Source organism: Trichechus manatus, unplaced genomic scaffold (genome assembly GCF_000243295.1).
Source record: "Trichechus manatus latirostris isolate Lorelei unplaced genomic scaffold, TriManLat1.0 scaffold00024, whole genome shotgun sequence".
Lineage (NCBI taxonomy): Eukaryota > Metazoa > Chordata > Mammalia > Sirenia > Trichechidae > Trichechus > Trichechus manatus.
Window position 1 is genome coordinate 10,161,308 of NW_004443960.1, and position 21,860 is coordinate 10,183,167.

The following is a 21,860-nucleotide window of genomic DNA, read 5'->3' on the forward strand; positions in this document are numbered from 1 at the left end:
TCTCAGACCATTAAGTCTGGTCTTTTTACTAGAATTTGAGTTCTGCACCCCACCTTTCTCCTGCTTCATCAGGGACTCTCTGTTGTGTCCCCTGTCAGGGCCAGTCATTGGTGGTAGCCAGGCACCATCTAGTTCTTCTAGTCTCAGGCTGATGAAGTCTCTGGTTTATGTGGCCCTTTCTGTGTCTTGGGCTAATACTTTCCTTATGTCTTTGGTGTTCTTCATTCTCATTTACTCCAGGTGGTTGGGACCAATTGATGCATCCTAGATGGCCGCTTGCTAGCTTTTAAGACATGGGGTTATCTTGGGATCAGTTTCTATTGATTGCCTTTTTCTTTTGAGAATGGATCCCTTTTACCTTTGTCTTCATATTCAAGTAATTTTGGATTGTGTACTGGGTACTGTGAATGGTGTGTTGTAGACACTCTGTATTCTATTATAATCCTCTGAACACAGTGTTAAATTTTTTTTTTTAAATCAGGCACTTAACTTTGTTGGAATCAGATTTCAAAGTTCCCCTTCCTCCCCATAATAGCCAGCAGCTCAAATGTCAGTTTGGTTCTTTTAGCCTTAGCTGAACTGCCTGGAGTCTGCCCCATGTGTGAATGCATGTTCAGAGGTCAGCCAGGGATTTGGGCAATTGATACACAGAATTTGGGACTACCCTTCCCTACCTCAAGGAGTTGGTGGATGTTGCAAACAGTTAACTGCTAGATGAAAGGTTGGTGGTTTGAACCTACCCAGAGCCATCTTGGAAGATAGGCCTAGTGATCTGCTTCCTAAAGGTCACAGTGTTGAAAACCCTATGGAGCAGTTCTACTGTGTACACACGAAGTCACCATGAGTCAGAATCAACTTGATGGCAACTAACAACAACTCTCTACCTCTCTCCTTTATGGGGCTTGTACTTCCCCATTCCAGTGGCTGTTGTTGCCCCAGACTCTCTCCTCTGGTTATTCAGGACAGTAAGCCTGTGTATTTTCTGCCAGAGTTTTGCCACCCTGCATGGCAATGACAGGACCTGTCCTCAGGCAAAACTCGTGAACTGGGAAATTCAACAGTGACATTCTCGTCTTCCAAGCGTTGACTCCCCTCCAGGATCCGCAGGCTCTGATCACTCTCCAGTGCTTTCAGGTAGTTGTTTTCGATATTTTCCCCAGAGTTTATAGCTGTCCTCTGTGGGAAGGTTGGTTGAATGAGCTACTCAGCCATATTGGAAGTAGAAGTCCTTCTTTGGCTCATTTAAATGAACAATGCAAATGGTCCCATCTGAGAGATGGCAAAGCTAAGGTCAGGGGAGGAAACAAGGTCATGGTGTGTTCTGGAAAGGGCAGGTAGAGCAATCAGCTATGATAGATAAAATAAGGTTGGGGGTTTTTAGGGTAGAATCCTAAAACAGACTGGTCCTAGTCAAAGCCTCTGTTTTGTTCATTAGTAAATTGGGGATAATATTAATAAAGTGAATGTTGATTAAGTGCTTACCAGGTCTACTGCTAAGCCCTTTACATGCCTTATCTCTTTTAATCCTCATGGCAACTCACTGAAATTGCTTTTGTATTGGGGGATTTTGCAGAAGAGGAGACTGCGGCTTAATGAGGTTAAGCCCAAGGTCATACAGCTGTTGGATGATTAATCAATAAAATTATAACAATGTCTCATATTTATTGAACATTTATCATGTTTATGTATGTTATCTCATTTAATCCTTACAACAACCCTATGAGGTAAGTACTGTTATTATCATTCCACTTTTGCAGATGGAAAAATGAAGGCTAAAAGAGGTTCAGTAACTTGCTTAAGGTCACATACCTAGCAAGTGCTGGATCTGAGATTTGAACCTAGGCAGATTAGGTCCAAGCCTACCTGCTTAATCTCTGTGCCCTGGTGCCTTCTTCCCGTATGATGAAACATCTACAAAGGTCCAGCACATCTTGGGTCCTCAGCAGAGGTAAGGCCCCTTCCTCTTAGTAAGGACTGGATTGGCTGGAATGGAATGGACAGACTGTGGGGTTCTCGTGGGCTTCTGCAGTGCAGGCACACAGGTGGTACCCAAGGAAGATCCAAGGGGTCTGATTCACACGAGAACCCATTTCCGTCCGTTCATCAGGCACCCCAGCCTGTAACCCAAATGAGGAAATCTTCCTAAGCAGGAATAAACTGCAGAGGTTCCCTCATCCTGTTTTTCACTTCATGTTTTGGATGCTGCTGGCTGGGTGAGCAGAGATCCCAGGCTCTGGCCCGGGGCAGCTGCCCTGCCTCCGAGTACTGCCATGAACCACTTCCAGACCATCCTGACTCGGGTCCGGATGCTGCTCTCCTGCCAGCTGCCCAGCCAGGTGCAGGCCTTCCTGGACAACCTGCTGGAAGCAGAGTTCCTCTCCAGGGAGTACCACCAGGCCCTCCTCCATGAGCCTGATGGCGAGGCTCTGGCCAGGAAGATCTCCTTGACCCTGCTGGAGAAAGGCGACACAGACTTGGCTCACCTAGGGTGGTCCTGGCATGGGTTGCATGCTCCGGCAGCCGAGAGGGTCCCCAGCCATAGGGGCCATGGTGGTAAGTTGGCATCCCCTTTGCTCAGGGAAAAATGGCTGGTTCTAGGCAATCTAAGATTTTCCCTCCTCTCTGAAAGGAAAGTCAGGTGATCATCCCTGTCCCAAGATGGGAAGACAGGCCTGGACAGGAATCAGAACAGGAAGCTCTGGTTGAGCTGGCAGGAGCAGAGAGCGCTTGGAGAAACCCGTGTCTGATGCTGGGTGTGCTGGAGGTAGCCAGCGTGCTTCCTACACTGCTTAAAGGAATAACGTTCTGCGGGCGTAAGGCTTAGTGCCTGCTCAGGTCACTTTCTGATGCCTTGCAATACGCCAGGCACTGTGCTAAGCTCAGAGGGTGCAAGATGGGCTGGTGGGCCCTGCCTTTAAGAGGCTCACTGGTCGAGCAGGGAGATGGATGCAGGCACAGTCAGTGTGGGTCAAAGTGGAGGAATGGGGGCCTGGAGAGGAGGAGCCAGACAGAGAGCTGCAGAGCAGAGGGCACCGTGTATGTGTGTGTGCGTGCGTGTGTGTGTGTGTGCGCACGTGCGTGTGCTCGTGTGTGCATGTGTGAATGTGTGTGCTCACATGGGCACACATGTATGCATGTGTGTACTTGTATGTGCATGAGTATGTGTGCATGTGTTTTGTCACTGAGAGATAGAAGCAGAGGGAGAGAAAGGAAGGGAGGAACAGACATAGAAAGAGACAGAGACAGATGGGAGAAGGAAGGGAGGGAGAGAGAGGAAGAGAGAAAAAGATTAGGAACCAGCTCAGAGGGAAAGAGTGTCTTATTTTTAAAGAATATGGATGATATGTGTCTTACATCAGAAAAGTAAACCTACGAAGGCCCCTTTGTTGCTGTCCATCTTCTCAGCCGCTAACCCGTCGTAGGTCCTTCCGGTTACAGAGAGGTTCTCACTTTGTTGCAAACCACGGGCTTCCTAAAGACTCTTGTTTGTTCTGTCTCATTCTCTATGCAAATTCTTCGATACCTTTCCAGTTGTTTGACTTAGGATCATACCTTCTAGGCCTGCTTGGTCCCATTATGATTTCAGAGTAACTTGGAGATTGAGACCATAACAATGGTTAATGTTTTTTGACAGTTTGTTATGTCAGGCACAGAGCTAAGCACAGTCCTGTCCATCTTATTTAGTCCTCACATGGACCCTGTAAGGCGAGACCTTTTATGATCTCCATCCTCATTTAACACCTGAAGAAGAAAACAGAGACATGTCCCCCAGGAGGGAAGTGGTGGAGGCTGGATTTCAAAGGAGACAAGCTCTTATCCTCAACCTGGCCTCACCCAGATGGTTGCCATTGGTCTCTTGAATGTACCTTTCACTCTCCCACTCCTAAAAGACACCTAGGGGAGGGGGAAGAGGCATCTTTACCACCTGGAATGATCTTCCCCAGCTTGTTAATGGAAGTGCAAGCAGTGAGTGTGGTCTCAATGGGGGTGCAGATGCCTACCTGGGTGGGGGTGGGGAGGAGGTCAGAGCCCACCTCTCTTCCTGAGCCCCTCCATGTGGATACTCCTTTGCAGGGCTACCTCCTGATACATCGGCCTCTCCCTCCCTCCTCTCTCTGCAAGTGGTAGTTCCTGTTATTTAGCTCTGTTTCCTCCCTGGGGATGTAATGTTTTTATTTCCCATCCCATGTGACTCCAGAAAGTGGAACTGTACCCAGGTGGCATGGTCCTCAGGGAGCTGGGACTATGGCTTCTTCCCCTGCTCCCTCTTCCTGCGCTCCAGGGCTGCATGGCTGGACCGAGGACAGCTGGGCAGGCTTCTAGGGGGCCAGAGGGAAGGAGCAGCCTCAGTCGATGATGCCTCTAGGCTCCAGAGGGTGAGAAACAGAATTATGTGGCTTGTAAATAAAGGGCCCTGGCTTTAGCTTCAGTGGGGAGTTCAGGAAAGGAAATCATCCTCATAGGGGTTTTGTTATCCTCCCACCAATCCTCCAATGATCTTGGTCCTCCGCTGTTCAAAACCCTGTACCAGCTCCCCATTTCACCCAGAGGAAAAGCTAACTCTGGAAAATGGCCCACAAGGCACTTCATGATCTGACCTCATGACCGCTGTGCCCCATCTCTTGTTTCTCTCTGCCTGGTTCTCTACTCCCAACACGCCACCTCCTCCCTGCTCCTCAGACATGTCTGAATGCTCCCCTGCCTCAGGGGCTCTGCACATACTGTTCCCACCTCCTAGAGGGCGCCTCCCCAGATATCCTCCTGGCCAACTCTCACCTCCTTCAGCTCTTGCTCAAATGCCACCTTCCCAGCTAGCCCCACCCTGACCATCCCATTTCGAATTGCAACTCCATCTCCATACTCTGAGCCCCTCACTCAGATCTGCTTTTTTCCCCCACCTTCTGTATATTTTACTTTTGTATTATGTTTATTGTTTTATGACTGACTCTCCCACTGGAAAGTAGGCTCCATGAGGGCAGGGATCTATGTTTTTATCATGGATGCATCCCAAATGCCTAGCACAGTGCCTGCACATGGTAAGTGTGCAATAAGTATTCGTTCAGTGTTGAATGGATGGATGGATGGATGGGTGGGTGGGTGGATGGATGGGACGGAGAAGAGGAGGATGGACCAATAGAGGGATGAGTGGGAGGGTGGGAGGCTACATGGATGAATGAATGACAGTGGGGTGGAGGATAGATGGATGAATGGATGACAGTGGGGTGGAGGATGGATGGATGAATGGATGAGAGGGATGGATGGGAAGGAGAAGAGGAGGATGGACCAACAGAGGGATGAGTGGGAGGGTGGGAGGCTACATGGATCAATGGATGACAGTGGGGTGGAGGATGGATGGATGAATGGATGAGAGGGATGGATGGATGGATGGAGGGGTGAATGCAAGGGATGGGGGGAGGGAGGATGGATGGATAGGTAGATGGGTGAAAGGATGAATCAGGTACTACCATTATTCCCACTTTAAAAATGAGGAAACTCAGGCACAGAGGGGCTAAGTGGTTTGCCTCTGGTTGCATGGTAAAGGCTACGAGTCTCATGAGTCCACATCCATTGCAGTACTTTCTGCTCAACTGCCTCTTCTAAACAACCCAAGGGGATACCGTAAATCTGCCCAAAACAGGTTGACACTCTTCAAACTGAAACTACCCTGATGAATCAGAAGGCATCTTCAGATACTGCAGCGCCTCAGGCCCATCTGTGCAGAAAACCTACCTCTGGGGATGTGACCTTGGGGGTTGGACTCTGTGCCACCCAGACAGCACATGTGCACCAAGCCCAGGCAAGGTTGGGGTCGGGGAGGAGGCGGCCTGAGAGTCAAGGTCGTTGTCCTGAAGGAGCTCAGCAGTCTCACTGGGAGCCAAAGCAAACATTTGGGCGGTCTTCAGTGGACAGTGGGTAACAATGCCTGGAAAGACAGTAAAGGCCAGAGAAGGGAGAGTTAGGATGGGCGGTGATGGGAGAGGAACCAGGCTGGAAACTGGACAGCAGGGTCAGATTGCCCAGTAAGCAACGTAAGCACAGACTTACTTGTGCTTACTTACTAATCTGTATGCAGTTTCACAAACATACATGAAATTGTGCACTACAGATTAGTAAGTAAGCACAAGTAAGTCTGTGCTTACCTTGCTTACTGGGTAATCTGCCCCTGTCAAGGACTGTACATTTGAAAAGAGGCTTTGATTCTGTAGGAATATGCTGTGGGGTTGGGAAAGAGACAGATGCCAGCCATACCTAGAAGCAGAATCTTTGATGTGGTGAAAAAATGTGAAATTGTTCACTACAGATGATCTAGAAAGCAAGGTAAGCATCATGCTTACCTTGCTTATTGGATTATCCGCCCTGCTGGACAGCCTTGGCTCTTACAAACCATGTGACCTTGGGCACCTGACTCAGCCACTCTGAACCTTAGTTTCTTCATCTGTACTATGGGGGTGATGACATAAACCTCCTAGGGCTATAGGGTTAAATGAAATGGCAGCTGGGAAACTCCAGGGCAGTGGCCCGTGTGGTATAGGCACTGAATAACCATCAGACAGCTCTTGGTGTGTTGCGGACACAGCAGGAAGAATCAGGCAAGGGGAACATAAATCACAGATCCAGGGTGCTGAGAAAACAGTCATGTCTGCAGCCTCATTGGGGGCCCTAAACAGTACCTGGACACCAGCTCCATGCAAACTGTGGTGGTGGGTGCTCAGGTGCTGTGCACACCCAAGAAATGCGCCAGTGTGGCCTCTGCCCTCAGGTGGACACTTTGGTTTAAGCTCATGGGCTGTGCCCTCAGAATGCCTGAGTGACAGTCCTGGCTTCTCCATTCCAAGGGGTAGGACTCTGATCATGTCTCTGGGCCCTAGCTTCCTTATCTGTAAAATGGGAGCAGTAATAGTACCCAGAGTCACTGTGATGAGGATTCAGTGACATCATCCCACATAGGGCACATGCATGCAGGGCAGGAGAGCGGGTTCTCACTCAGCAGCCGCTCAGCTGGCATCTGAGGCCACCACCGGCCCTTTGTGAATGGGAGGAGGGCAGGGCTGAGGATGGAACAGCAGCAGCCTTGGGTCTGTGAATGGGACATGGGGCCTGACCGTGCCTTTTTTGCATGCTTTCTCAGAGGCTGAGGGACATCCCTGCCCTGGTTTTATAGTTGATGAAGCCAGCCTTGCCCTGGGATCTGAATTCCTTGTCTCAGGTCAGGGTCTAGCATGACAAAGTCCTCTTGAAACTGTGGGGACATCGTTAAAGTTGCCCTTTCTGGCGTCCCTTGCCACGTCCCAGAGGAGGAGGCATTTATGGGGCATCTTTGGGAAAGGCAGGCTCCTTGCCGGCCACAGCAGCAGGAACCACGTTGTCTTCGTCTCTTATTGTTTCATTTGCTCTACTTCACTTCTTATTTCTGTTGTTTCCATTTTTGCTATGTGATGATTTTGCCTGAGAGGACTCAGTTCTAGGAACCACAGAACAAAGGCTCCATCTAGGATGTTGCCTGATTTCCTGGAAAGGCGGGGACACGCCACAGGCCCCTGAGCTCTCTGCCTCCAGCTTCCTTCCCCTTTGGCCCTTAGGGTGAGGGAAGGCAGGGCGGGACTGAGAAAGAGGCCTGTGGCGGAGCGCCCTCCCTTCAGGCTTCCTCTCCCAAGAACCACTCCTGTTGGGGTCTGGGGAACCTCCTTTGCCTCTTGGAGAGGTGTCAGCGAGGAGGGCCATTGTCCTTGGGCTGCTTCTCAGCGAGCTCAGACCCACCTCTCCTTCACCCCCAGGAGCCGCAGAAGGAGAAGCACCTGCACCCGGAAGTTGACACTTCTCCATGGGTTTCCCCCGGCTGACCACACTTGGTTGGGCACCAAGCCTGATACCTGGTAGAACCAGGGGTGGTCTCTGTTTTCTGTTACCTTGAGCAGCTCACCTGGCTCCTTACCTACCATCTACGTGTCTGTCCAGCCACCAGCCCATCCACCTACCTACCTGCCCTCAAACCTACCTGATCTACCCACCCGCCTGCACATCTGCCAATCTAATTACATCTATTTATCAGTTTATCAAGGAGCCCTGGTAGTGTGATGGTTAAGTGCTCAGCTGCTAACTGTGAAAGGTTGGTGGTTCAAACCTACCCAGGGGCTCCGAAGGAGAAAAGACCTGGTGATCTGTTTCCATAAAGATTACAGCCTAGAAAACTTACCTACCAGTATCTACCTACCAGTAGGCCTATTTTCTCACACACTTTTCTACATACCTACCGAATTTGGATACATACCAGTTTCATTTTATCTACTCACCTACTTCTCTATTTACCGACCCCTTGTCCTTCCTTTCTTACCTCCCTTCTTCCCTCCATAATCATTTATTTAGGACCTGCTAGTGCTAAATAATTATGGGGAACCCTGGTGGTACAGTGATTAAGCGCTCGGCTGCTAACTGAAACGTCAGTGATTTGAATTCACTAGCCGCCCTGCAGGAGAAAGGTGGCAATCTGCTTCCGTAAAGATTCCAAAAAAAAAAAAAACTAAACCTACTGCTGTCAAGTTGATTCCGACTCATAGCAACCCCATAGGGTTTCCAAGGCTGTAAATCTCTGTGGAAGCAGACTACCACATCTTTCTCCCACGGAGCCACTGGTGGTTTCGAACTGCCAACCTTTCGCTTAGCAGTCCATCGCTTTAACCACTGTGCCACCAGGGCTCCTTCTATAAAGATTACAGCCTTGGAAACCCTATGGGGCAGCTCTACTCTGACCTGTAGGGTCACTATGAGTCGGGATTGACTCGACAGCAACAGGCTTAGGGATTATGGTGGGGGACATTGGTGGTTAAGTGGTAGAATTCTTGCCTTCCATGTGGGAGACCCGGGTTAGATTCCTGGCCAGCGCACTACATGCGCAGCTACTGCCCATCTCTCAGTGGAGGCTTGCACATTGCTATGATGCTGAACAGGTTTCAGTGGAGCTTTCGGACTAAGACAGACTAGGAAGAAAGGCCTGGTGATCTACTTCTGGAAATCAGCCAATGAAAACTATGGATCCGCAACCGATCATGGGATGGCACAGGACTGGGCAGCATTTTGTTCTGTTGTGTGTGGGGTCACCATGAGTCGGGGGTCGACTTGGGGGCAGCTGACAACAACAACAACAGGGATTATGGTGGTCACACATAAACATAAGACAGGCATTTACAACCTAATAAGGGAGGACTGTCAGTCCGTTTGGAACTTGAGGCTGCTTTGATCATTCGTAACCAAACTCCATCCATTCACTCAACCCGTCTTTGAAAGGCTCAGCTCCGTGCTAGGCATTGGGAAGGGGGCGTACAAGAAGATAAAGACCTGGTCCAGACATTAACAATTTTGTGGTCTAGTCAGAGGCAACAGGAGCTATACTTATGAAATAAGTTTATGATTTATTGCCAAATATGCGGCAACCAGTTTTATAAAATTGAATAAAGCAGAAGATTATTGGTAACTGGAAGGGTGATGAGGGCAAGAACTTGGGTCCTGAAGGATGGCTAAAATATGGACCAACAGGGAGAAGGCAGAGAGGTCCTGGGAGAGGCCCAGCTGCGCAAAGGTTCACAGGTAGGACCGAGGAAGGTCTGTTTTGGGAGAGACTGCAGCAAGGAACAGCAAGTTTTCTAGGATGCTAATCTTTACTTGCAAGATCAAATTCCTTCCCATCTCCCGTCTCTGGGACTTGGCAGGGGACCCCAGAAAGAGCAACTTTTTTTTTTTTTAATTGAACTTTAGATGAAGGCTTACAGAGCAAACTAGTTTCTCATTAAACAATAGTTTTTGTGACATTGGTTGCCAACCCTATGACATGTCAACACTCTCCCCTTCTCAACCTTGGGTTCCCTATTACCAGCTTCCCTCTCCCCTCCTGCCGTTTCATCCTTGCCCCTGGGCTGGTGTGCCCATTTAGTCTTGTTTTGTTTTATGGGCCTGTCTAATTTCTGGGTGAAGGGTTAACCTCAGGAGTGACTTCAATACTGAGTTAAAAGGGTGTCCATGTCCAGGGTCCATACTCTCAGAGTTTCTCCAGTCTCTGTCAGACCAGTAAGTCTGATTTTTTTTGTGAGTTAGAATTTTGTTCTACATTTTTCTCCTGCTCTGTCTGGGATCCTCTATTGTGATTCCTGTCAGAGCAGTCAGTGGTGGTAGCCGGGAACCATCTAGTTGTGCTGGACTCAGTCTGGTGGAGGCTGTAATAGTTGTGGCCCATTAGTCCTTTGGACTAACCTTTCCCTTGTGTCTTTGGTTTTCTTCATTTTTCCTTGCTCTAGATGGGGTGGAATCAGTGGAGTATCTTAGATGGCCGCTCACAAGCTTTTAAGACCCCAGACACTACTCATCAAAGTAGAATGCAGAACATTTTCTTTATAAACTATGTTATGCCAATTGAGCTAGATGTTCCCCGAGACCATGGTACCCACAGCCCCCAGCCCAGTAATTCGGTTCCTCAGGGAGTTTGGATTGTCTGTGGAGCTTCCATGACCCAGAAAGGGCAACTTTAATGATGTTCCCATGGTTGTGAGAGGGCTTTGTCATTCTAGACCCTGACTTGAGACCAAGAATTCAGATCCCAGGGCAAGGCTGGCTTCGTCAGGAGAGAAGTGACTTTATCCAAAGCAGACCTCAGCTCAGGAGAATGGCTGCCACCTCTTGGGGTTCCTAAGAGGAAGGTGAGCAGGAATCCGGGATGCATTAATAGGGAGGAATCCTGCCCGCCCTGGCCCCCATTCATTCTGACCCTGAGGCTGCTTCTGCACCATCCTGTACCCCTCTCCCCATCCCACTGCCTCCGCTGAAGCGGAGACCCTCCTCAGCTCCCAGCTGTATGCCGTGGGCCACACACAGGCTGGTGCATGTCACTGCCCAGCTCAGAAATCTTCTGCGCTGACACAAGTGTGATCAGATTCAGAGCTTGTTGGGGGAGAGGGCGGGAGGAAGTCAGGGCTGCTGCTGCCACCAGGTGAGAGATGATGGTGACGCCCAGGTAGGTGCACCCAGGCCTAGCTGACTCTGGCTCCAAGCTCTGTCCTGACAAGAAGCTGACTCAGAACTGCCCTGGCCAGGGTGGGGGGTGGGGTGCATCTGAGCTGGCTGCCCCTGAGGTCAGGAAGGGGCCCTGTATGAGGCTTGAGGACAGCTGAGCAACCAGGGAGCCCTGTCTCTTGACACCAAGTCATGGGGGAATGAGGCTTCTTGAGATTTCTAATTTTCATCATGTCTATTTTGTTAGCCTAACAAAGCTTTGTTTCACATTGACTATTGGCATTTCTCCTTTATCTGCCTATTCCCCTCCCCTCACCCCCCGGGGACTTCTGAAAATGGTGACTGTTTCAAAATAATCACCATAAAAAGATATCGCCATAAAAAGACAAGCAGCATTTGCCTCATTTCACACATGGGGAAACTGAGGCCCACACAAAGGAAGTGAGGTTCAAGGTCACACACCTGTTAGCAGCAGCAGAGTCTGGGCCTGCGTTACAGACTCCCAGTCTAGTGCGCTTTCAGTGGGAAATGCACGCAGCCATTGCTTCCCATGCTTCATTCATTTCGGTAGCACCTTCACAAAGTTGGCCTTTTCTGCACACCACCCACACTATCATTGACTTGACGGCTTTTTTCAAGTCACTCACATTCTTTACTCAAAGGAAGTTTAGGTCCTACCGTAAATGAACAGGAATGCCACAAACAGAAGGTAACTATGAAGCAGGAGGGCAGAACAGTGTTATTAAATTGTAGCCAGACGCTGTTGCCGCTGAAGGCTCTGAGGCTGAGGGGCTGCTCTCTGTTAAATGGAGACGGCCTGCGTTAGAGAGGCGTTCAAGACACAGTAGCACCAAACTGACGCTTTCTCCTTGATGCCACCAGGGGGATGGCCAGAGGCTTAAGAAGTCACTCACTTTCTCCCTGTGCCAGTCAATGTAATTTAATGCCAAATTTGTGTGTCACCCCAAAGCATCTGGCTGTAAGTATTCCATATCTGGGGTAATACTCTTACGTGTGCTTTATATTTCAGTCCAACATCTTGGAATGAAATGATGGATGATTCACTCACTATGTCCAGGGAAATTCAGGGCACTTTGTGGGGGTGGTGGTGGAGGGGAGTGGACTCTAAGAAGTCTGCTTGTCCCCAATAGGGGCTCTGTGCTCATCTTGAGGCATTTGTGGGGCTGTGGTCCTGGCCCCATCCTGCAGAAGGTGGCAGATGGTGGCAGCTAGTGTCAGTTTGGCTCCATCGTGATCTCTGTCATTTCAGGAAGGCAGAATGTTGAAGGACCCCTAACAGACAACTCACTACCTTCTGTGGTCATCCAGTTTGGTCTACAAAAGGAACTGAAATTAACACCAGAGGCATGGTGTAAGGGAGCGGGGGAAAATTACAGCGCATCAGACACAAGAAATCTGACAGCCCCGGGTCACCTTACAGGGAGAGAGTTTCGTGCTGGTCCCTAGCTGGCTTCATTTGCATGCTGACTTACCCTTGGCGGGCTCCTGGTGTTGTGAGGACCGAGGCTAGTGATGAGGCTGCCTGCTTCTGAATTGGGACTCCGATCTGAAGGCACCCCCGGGCAGGCTGAGGGCACCTGGAGGGGCTGCCAGAGCCCTGAACCGCTGCCTGGCTACAGTTCCCCCACCATGCGTTGCCTGGCTTCTTGCCCTGCAGGAGAGTCCTACCTGTCCCAGCCCCAAGGTAAGAAGGCTGGGTGGAGGAAGTTGGGACTGAGAATGCTTCTCAGTTTAGAGTGGGGTCTGGATGGTCCCACCACCCCAGATAAACAGAGACACCACTCTGAGTTGGGGTGCAGTGCAGGGAGGGAGAAGTGAGGTGGATGGCTGTTTCCTTCCACTCGAGGCACCTGGAATGCGAGAGGGCTTTATCAGCACTGAAGGGTTCTAGAAGCCAGCCCTTCAGGGGGCGTGTTGTTAGCTCCCCAAGGCCTGGCTCGGCCAACCACAAGGTCCGTCTCTCTGCCACGTTCTGCCTTTGGGTAAACACTGAGGGCTGCTCCAGCGGGAGGGACCTCCACCAGACACCACTCCATTCTCTGGAAGCAAGGAAACCAAGCTGGCTGGGGATAGCAGGTTGCCTGGGCAGATGCTGCCCCCTCCCCAGTTTCTAAATGGTGTCCTTTAAGAAGAAATGGGGAGATCAAGGGGGGCAGAGGGTGAGAGAGCAGACATCTGACACAGGCTCTGAAGGCAGCATGGCAGGTTTGAATCCCGGCTGCCCTGTCGGCTGGTTGTGTTTTGTGACCAGAACTCTGAGTCTCAGTTTTCCTCTTCTGTAAAGTGGGATAAGGGGAATCACTATATGATGGGATAATGGTGAGGGATCAATGCGATAATGTAGGTAGAGGGTTTACCACAGTGCCTGGTACATTATGTTGTTGCTGTTAGGTGCTGTCAAGTCGGTCCCCACTCACAGTGACCCTATGTACCACAGAATGAAGAAACACTGCCCGGTCCTGCGCCATCCTCACAATCGTTATGCTTGAGCCCATTGTTGCAGCCGCTGTGTCAATCCATCTTGTTGAGGGTCTTCCTCTCCAGGGACTGGTCCCTCCTAATGACATGTCCAAATTACGTGAGATGAAGTCTCATCATCTTTGCTTCTAAGGAGCACTCTGGCTATACTTCTTTCAAGATAGATTTGTTTGTTCTTCTGGCAGTACATGGTATATTCACTATTCTCCGCCAACACCGTCAATTTTTCTTCCGTCTTCTTTACTCATTGTTCAGCTTTCACATGCATATGAGGCGATTGAAAATATCATGGCTTGGGTTAGCTGCACCTTAGTCTTTGAAGTGATATCTTTGCTTTTTAACACTTTAAAGAGGTCTTTTGCAGCAGATTTGCCCAGTGCAATACATTGTTTGATTTCTTGACTGCTGCTTCCATGGGCATTAATTGTGGATCCAAGTAAAATGAAATCCTTGACAACTTCAGTATTTTCTCCTTTTATCATGATGTTGCTTATTGGTCTGGTTGTGAGGATTATAGGAATCGAATTTCGCCAAAGCGGCCAGTATTATTGGTGTGGCCATTTTGCATGATTTGAGAGAGGTGAGACCCCTTTTCTCAGAATTCCCCAAAATGTGCTGCTTACTCTGAATCCACAGATTGACCATAAGTTTGCTTTTTGCTGTTGGATGCAGTAGGAGGTCCCTGGGGAGGGTGTGAGGGGGAGAGGTCAGAGGTCGCCTGGACCTACCCCCCTAAATTCCAGATGAGGAAATCCAAGCCTGGGAAAGGAAAGTGGCCTCCCCACCATCTCCCTGAGCAGAGCACGGATCCTGGACCTCTGGAGGAGGATGGGCACTGCCACTAGGGGGTGTGGTGCTGGGAGCGGCACTGGGTTTCCTTCCTGCCAGGGTCCCTAGGGAATGTTCTCCACCTCCCAACGCTTTCCAAGAGACCATGGCTCAGCGATGGAGTCTCAGATCCTTGTGCCCTGCAGGAGTGGTTTGCCACCTTCACCGTTGGGCTGAGAGAAACCGAGAGCCACCCAGCAGCGGGACCTACCTCCCCTGCAAGCCAGGGCTTGGACCCCTCTACTCGCAGGCGCCCTGGCTCTGGGCCTAGGACCCTCCCCTGACGCAGGAACCTCTTGGAGAGCCCAGGGGTGTTGGGGTCCAGCGAAGATGCTTCTGAGAAAGCATGTGATGGGCACAGTGGCGGGAGGGCGCAGGCACCTGCTTGCTCCCCACCCCAAGCTACGCCGTGGAGACAGAAAGTGAAAGGGAAAAAAAGGACCGCTGCGGGGGCGGAGGGTGGAGGTGGTGAGAGAGGGCCACTGGCCCGCCCAGGGTTCGCCGCGGTCCCAGAACTGGCTGGAGGCAAAGGCCACCGGCAGCGCGCGGGAGCCCAGGGAACAGCGGTAGGTGACCAAGGTCCCCTCTGCAGCCCCTACAACCGGGCTGGGAATCGAGGCTCAGAGACTGGCAGCAACTTGCCCGATGTCGCACAGCAAGGCTGACTGTAGTGGGGAGGGAGTATGTAGCGTGTAGACTCGGGAAACTCCTCGTTTCCAGCATTCCTGGAACACTTCACGCAGGAAAAGGGAGCTGGGCTGGAGTGCCCAGAGCGATAAGGCTGAGGGGAGGAGGCGAGGGAGAGGCTCGCGAGCCAGCGGGAGCGTCTGCAGAGGGCTTGGACGCGGACGGCGTGCGCGGAGCACAGACGCACCGCGGGGCAACCCCTTCGCAGACCGCGCGCACTAGATCCTGCAGAGGCTCGCGGAGCGGGGACACGGGCCCTCCCTCTCCGGGAGACCCTGGACAGCCCTTCTCTGAGCCTCAGTTTCACGGCTGGATCGTGTGCGTCTGGGTATTCGCGCTCTGACGCTGGAGTCTGGGTGCCTGCCGAGCCCTCCAGGTGCGGGGAAGGCCATAGGCAGTCTACCGAGAGGAGGAGGGTGTGGCCAACCTTCAGCCTGCCAGTTGGAGAATTCTTTTCTCTCCTTGGTCATCCTGGGGGATGGGGGACTTCCCTGGGCAGTTTTTGACCACCTGCATCTCTACCTCACATTGGGGTTTTGAGCCTCGCTCTCTAAGGAGAGAAAATAAGGGGCTCAGAAAGGAAGGCTGGTCTCCCTGGTGTCCCAGAATGCCAGAATTGGAGTCACCTAGGCTAGCTTTGTCTGGGACCCTAAAAACTCACTCCCTTAAAAGCCCACAATCCTCCTTGAGTTCCACAGCCCTTCTTTCCATCCCAGGTGACACAGGGGAGGGGACAGGAGCCCCTTCATCCCCAATGGGGCCAGAAGTTCCTAACTTTGGCAGGAAGTCCCCCCCCCATCCCCTTCCGCAAACTGAAAAAAACACTCCTTGCCAATCAGAAGGGCTAGGAAATTGGTGCTTGCTGTTCTTGGGCCAGGAAACCCTGGTGGTTTAGTGGTTAAGTGCTACGGCTGCTTAACCATAAAGGCTGGCAGTTCGAATCCACCAGGCTCTCCTTCGAAACTATGGGGCAGTTCTACCCTGTCCTATACGGTCCGACTATGAGTTGGAATTGACTCGATGGCAATGGGTTTGGTTTTTGGTTTGGCTCTTGGGCCTAGTGGGGCTGAAGACAGAGGGCAGGAGACTCCAGTAAATTACCGCTTACCAGACCCCAGGCTGCCCTGGAAGAGGACCTGAGCTCCAAGAATCTCATAATGTGGGGTGGAAAGGGTTCTCAGAGATGACTGAGCCAGGGGTCCCAGGCTTCCCGCATATGAAAAGCACCTAGGGAGGCTGTTTAGTGTGCAGATTCCCAGGTCCCACCCCCAGATCCCATTGGCTAGGCTGGGGTGGGGCTCCAAACTGAAGGTTAAATTGCTTCTCCGGGTGATACCAATGTCAGCAGTCCAAAGGTCATACATTAAGAGGCACTAATATGGGCCAATCCCTTTCCTCTCTCCATGTTACAAATGGGGAAACTGAGTCGCAGGGTGGTTTTTGCCTGAGGCCACATAGCGAGCCATTGGCAAAGTCAGGATTTGAACCCAGGTCTCCTGAGAGCCCAGTCCAGTGCCTGGGGGAGGGGGTTTGAGCTTCCAAAAGTGCACAGCAGGTCCAGCTTTGTCAGAGGGGAGCTGCTGTGGCAGCAACGTCTGTCTGATGGCAGGGACCCAGTGCTGACTGGACCCCTCCTCAGTTGTTGAAACTAACTCTGTGAGATCCCAACGCCTGGTAACTTGTGAAGGGCAGAGTCTGGAAATTAATGCAAGAACCTCCCCTTGGTACACCAAGCCAAGGCCTTGGGACAGTCCCTGGCAGTCAAGGCAGTGACATGAAGGACAGGGAAGCTTCCAGACTTGGCTCTCAGACTGGCCTTCTGTCACCCTGGACAAGCCGTTTCCTGCACTCTGAGGCTCATCTATAAAATGGGTAAAATATGAGTGTCTTTTTGAGGATCACCTGACGCACAGAGATTGCGTTTTGGAAAACCACCAGAGAATACACGTGTGAGGAATAACAGTTGTAGATTCTAATGTGATTAGAAACATCTGAGAGGAAGCATGGGCAGAAGGGAGATTTCCAAAGTGGTTTCCAAAGATAGTTCTCAAAGAGACATCAGTTGACACTGGTTCTCATGAGGAAAGAATTGATGTGTCTTCTTAGCTCAAGAGGAGCCCTGGTGACATAGTCGTTAAGAGCTCGGTTGCTAACCAAAAGGTAGGCAGTTCGAATCCACCAGCTTCTCCTTGGAAACCATATGAGGCAGTTCTACTGTGTCCTACAGGGTCGTCATACTCAGAATCGACTCCACCCCAACGGATTTTCTTAGCTCAAGGAGAAAGTCTCCGGTTTTGTGTCTAAGTATCGTTAACAGTGCTCTAATGCTTGAACGGTTTGCCCACAGCTACTAACAGAAAGGTTGGTAGTTCAAATCCACGCAGAGCCTCCTCAGAAGAAAGGCTGGCGATCTGCTTCTGTAAGATTACAGCCATCGAAAACCTGACGGAGTGCATCTGTGATACACATGCAGCCGCCTCCAGTCAGAATCGACCCCACGGCAATGGGTTTGTTTGTTTTAAATACTTGCTAATGCCACTTTTTAACAAAGTGATAGGGCAGATGATGCTATTTGTATAACATTGTTTTGTTTTCAATGGCAAGTGATACTGTTTTGTTTTGTTTTTTTCCTCCATTCCAGAAAATATAGAAAGTTTTCATTTAAAATAAATATATTTCTTTGAAAATTTAATGTAAAGAAAATGCTAAAGTAAATTATAGAATAGTTGGTATGCGGATATGACAAAAAAGTATAAAGGTGGCAGATGACTGAAGCTTGAGAGACTCCAGATTAGAGAAAGGATGTAGAAGTTACTGTAAAAGTTTAGGCTTGGGGCGCTGGGGATGCGTAGATCAAGGGAGGGCAGCAGGAGGCAGCTGAGACTTTGGAAGGGAAAAATAAAGAGTAGAGGAAGTGTCCAGTTTGATTCTGGGGTTTCCAGCTGAGAAGACGTGGAAGGCTGGCAAAAGTAGGGGGTCTGGAAGGTTCAGTGGTGGGGGTGGGGAGAGAAGCAGGGAACTTGGGTTGTAGACCTCTCAGTGTTGAAGAGATGCCACGCAAGCTAAGGGGGATGTCTTCCTGGCAAGTGGAAACTCACACCAGCTTGGAGATTAAATCTATGTTATTTCTCAGAATCACTGCCGGGCAAGTGTGGTGGGAGGGCGCATAGGAGGGAGCAGCTCATTTAAAACTACAGATTCCCAGGGGCACAGTGAGGGTAAGGACCGCCCAGGGGCAATCTCTAAGTTTGCCCACCCCCTAATTTCAAGAGGAATAGATGTTGATAGCGGTGAAGCATCAGCAGAAACGCCTTCCCCCCTCTTGTCCAGCCGCTTCAGTCAGGCATCTTTCATATTCGCGGCGCCTCGGAATGTCATTCTGCACCTCGTCTGGCACCCCTTTGGACTTGTGCCTGAGGCCAGGTCCACCCTCTGTCCCCCTCACCCCCCACGCCTCTGGATGTCTGCTGTGCTTCAGGAAGGATGCTGGGCTGTACCGGGTTAACAGAAACTGCTCAGTGGCATGCGCACGTCCTCTTAAGTGGTGCCCAGGGCACGTGTCATACCTTAGATCCACCTCTGCAGATTTCTGGGCCCAGCCCCAGACTTGCTGAGTCAGAACCGCTGGGGGCGAGGAGGCCCGGGATGCTTTCGGTCAGGGTCCACTGTCTGAGCCTAGCAGGCAGGACCTGTGTGTCCTTCATCTCATCATCTCCGGCACCAAGCAGAGGGCCTGCTGCTGCGTTACGTGGAGCTGGGGGTCAGGACTGGGGCTCGGGGGCCTGGCTTTGCTAACTGCATACACAGTCTCCTCACTCCCCTCCCCACCCCAGCTCTTGGCTCAGGTTCCCTTCCAGGAAAGAGCAACTTGGATTCCTTTGTAAGCCATTAACTGCCCCTGGGAATGTTGGGACATACAGAGAGAAGGTCTCCTGGAGCTGGGAGGGGCAGGCACGCTGGGAAGGGGCTCTTATCCCAGACTTGCATCCTAGATAAGGGCTGAAGGCGCCCTTCTCCCCTGGCCACCAGGCCCCAACCCCTAGTGACTTTGCTGTTTACAGACACAGGCACAAGCTGAGGCTGCCTCTTTTGATTCCAAGACTTTCCAGGTTGCTATGAAGTGAGCGTCCTCCATCAGGGTCCAGAGCGGATAGGTGGCTTGCCCCAGGTCTCAGAGGGGACCTCTGTGGCCCGTTTTGTGATTTTCTGTATGATTCTCAGGCCCCACTTGGAGAAAATCAAAACCAAGCTGTCTCAGTTGGATTCCCTGGGAAGCAGGCTCTAAGATGGAGATTTGCCTGTGGGAAGGTTGTTGGGAGGATTCACAGGATCAACACCGCTTGGCGCTTGGCAGGGGAGGTGGAGGGGAGGGACTGGGCAGAGGCCGGAGTTGGGCAGTCACAACAAAGTCCACAGCCAATTCCTTGGGAGTTCTGCAGGTGGGGCAGCCTGCAGGGTGATCCCAAATTGAGATAAGGAGATGACACCTTTGTACCTTTGTACCGTAGTCATTAATGTGGGCTGCGCATGGAGAAAGGGTGGGACATTGGACAAGGTAGTTGGCTTTTCTTGTTGTTAGGTGCCCTCGAGTCCATCCTGACTCATAGTAACCCTATGTGACAGAGTAGAACTGCCCATAGGGTTTTCTAGTCTGTAATCTTTATGGTAGCAGATCGCCAGGTCTTTCTCCCGTGGAGCCACTGAGTGGGTTCCAACTGCCAATCTTGCAGTTAGCAGCCAAGCACGTAACCATTGTACTTCCAGGGCCCATTCAGGTGGCTGGCTTTGCTGAAGGCAATTCCCAGAGAGGTTGAGCTGTGAACCGCCAGCAGGTGGTGGATGAGAGGCTAATTTAGGTGGCATATCACAGTATCTACTACACAAGTTGAAATGGTCAGATCAGAGAGTATCTGGGGGCAGGGACCTAAGTTGTCATCTGAACTTGTGTTTTTAAGCTAGACTCTGTGCAGCCCCTTTTGGGGAGGAGAGGTTCTGGGTCCCCAACCCCCTTTAACCAGACAGTTCTGTCTTTACCTGTTCTGGGATTTGGGGTCCTTGTAAAATTTCATTTGCAAGCCACTGCCCTGATATGACCCTTTAGTTTAACAGATGAGGACACCAGGGACCAGAAAGGGAAAGGGGCTTGCCCAGGGTCACACAGCCTGTCCCTCGCAGAGCAGGGCCCAGATCTCAGGTCTTGTGACTCCCAGCCCTGTGTTTATCTCGTCCCACTGGACTGTTGTGAACTCAGCCATTTCTCTGAGAATCTGTGTGGCCGGGGATTGGAGCCAATCTTGCTTCCATTTCCAGCTTTCCTACACTGAGGCCCCTTTGTCCTGCCATGGGCTGGTTGGTGCAAGCCCACAGGGGCTGGGGAGCTATGAAGGAGATGCCAAGATTCTTGGAGGGCGCTGGAACTGGGGAGGGCAAGGTTGAGCAACAGCCTGGTCACAGTGGAGATCAACTCTCTGTGTCCCACAGCTCCAGACAGCTCTTCTCCCCATCATCTTTCAGGCTGAGCTGGCCCCAGAGCTGAGAGGGCATACCCAGCACCCCAGATGCTGCAACTCCAGAGCCTTCTGCTCCCTTCCCTGTGGAACTGACCAGTTTGAGTGCTCAGGGCTAGTCCCTTCCAAGTCCTTCTTTAGGAAAAGACCTTCCTCTGGGTCTCAATTCCATTGCAGGGCCCCCACTTAACCATCCATCCCAAGCCATCATCTTTCTCGCAGGCCAGAGCATAAAGAAACCTTAGAGGGCTTCCAAACCCAATGCCCAAGGGGTCATAAGTGTGTGAGATAGAGCCAGGCAGAAGGCAATAAGGAGTGGTGGGGCCTCTGGCAGCTATCAACTATCTACTCTATATAGAGACCTCGTGATGTTAACTTACATGCACACACCTTCCAATCTCCCTGCCTTGAAGAGAAGTGACCAGAACCTCAACTGCCTTCCAGTTCCACAAGCCCCTCAGTGTTGCCATGTTCCTCAGTTTCCCCTCTGTCTCTTGGGACCTCATCAGGCCCCTCCAGGAAGTGAAAGTCTTGAGTGGAACCAGTAGTCTCCATAAGTCCTCTGTGTCATTTTCCTGGGATGCCTACACTGGGCAGGCAGATGGCGGGACAGAGGGTGAGGGGCCTTCTCCTTTGCAGATGGTGCTTGCCTGCCTTCTTCAAGGACTTCTCCAAGTCCTGCGTGTTCCATCTCCTCCCCCGGGACCCTGGGCTCTCAGGCACCGATCAGCTTATCTCCAGACTGCCTAGGGGGTGGCAAGAACACAGGTGTGGAAGGCATTCCACCAACAGCTCCCATTTGAGCATCTCTGGGTGCCAGACTCTGTGAGGCCCTGTTGGTGAGCCAGAAACACCCCACCCCATGAAGCTTCCTTTCTTGTTTTCTTTTAAACCTCTGGAGCAGAGAGGTGAGTTAACTGCATACTTTGGTTCATAGTATACTATGATCTTTGGTCCACATGAGGCATCTCTCTCTCTCTCTTTTTTTATTTTATTGTGTTTTTAGTGAAAATTTACATAGCAAATTTCGTTCTCATTTAACAATTTCTGTATATATTGTTCAGTGACGTTGGTTCCACAGTCTTCATAATATATCAACATTCTCATTATTTCCATTCTGGTTGTTCTGTTTCCACTAATCTAGGTTCCCTGTCCCTCCTTACCTTCTCCTCTTTGTTCTAGGGTAAAAGTTTACCATTTGGTTTCATTTAGATGATTATTCAGAGTAGCACAGTACTCATGGGTGATATTATGTATTTTATGGGCCAATCTGTCATTTGGCTGATAAGTGATCTCTAGGAGTAGTTTCAGTTCCAAGTTTAAAGGGTATTCCAGGGTGAT

General features: G+C 50.8%; 1 protein-coding gene across 1 annotated transcript in view; it reads left to right on the plus strand.

The window, feature by feature from the left end:
- Positions 1 to 2,270: 2,270 nt before the first annotated feature.
- CIITA (class II major histocompatibility complex transactivator) overlaps positions 2,271 to 21,860 on the plus strand; it is a 60,700-nt gene continuing 41,110 nt past the window's right edge. Inside the window, exon 1 of the mRNA XM_004373251.2 lies at positions 2,271 to 2,553. Coding sequence (XP_004373308.2) covers positions 2,271 to 2,553 — 283 coding nt within the window. The remainder of the gene's footprint in view (positions 2,554 to 21,860) is intronic.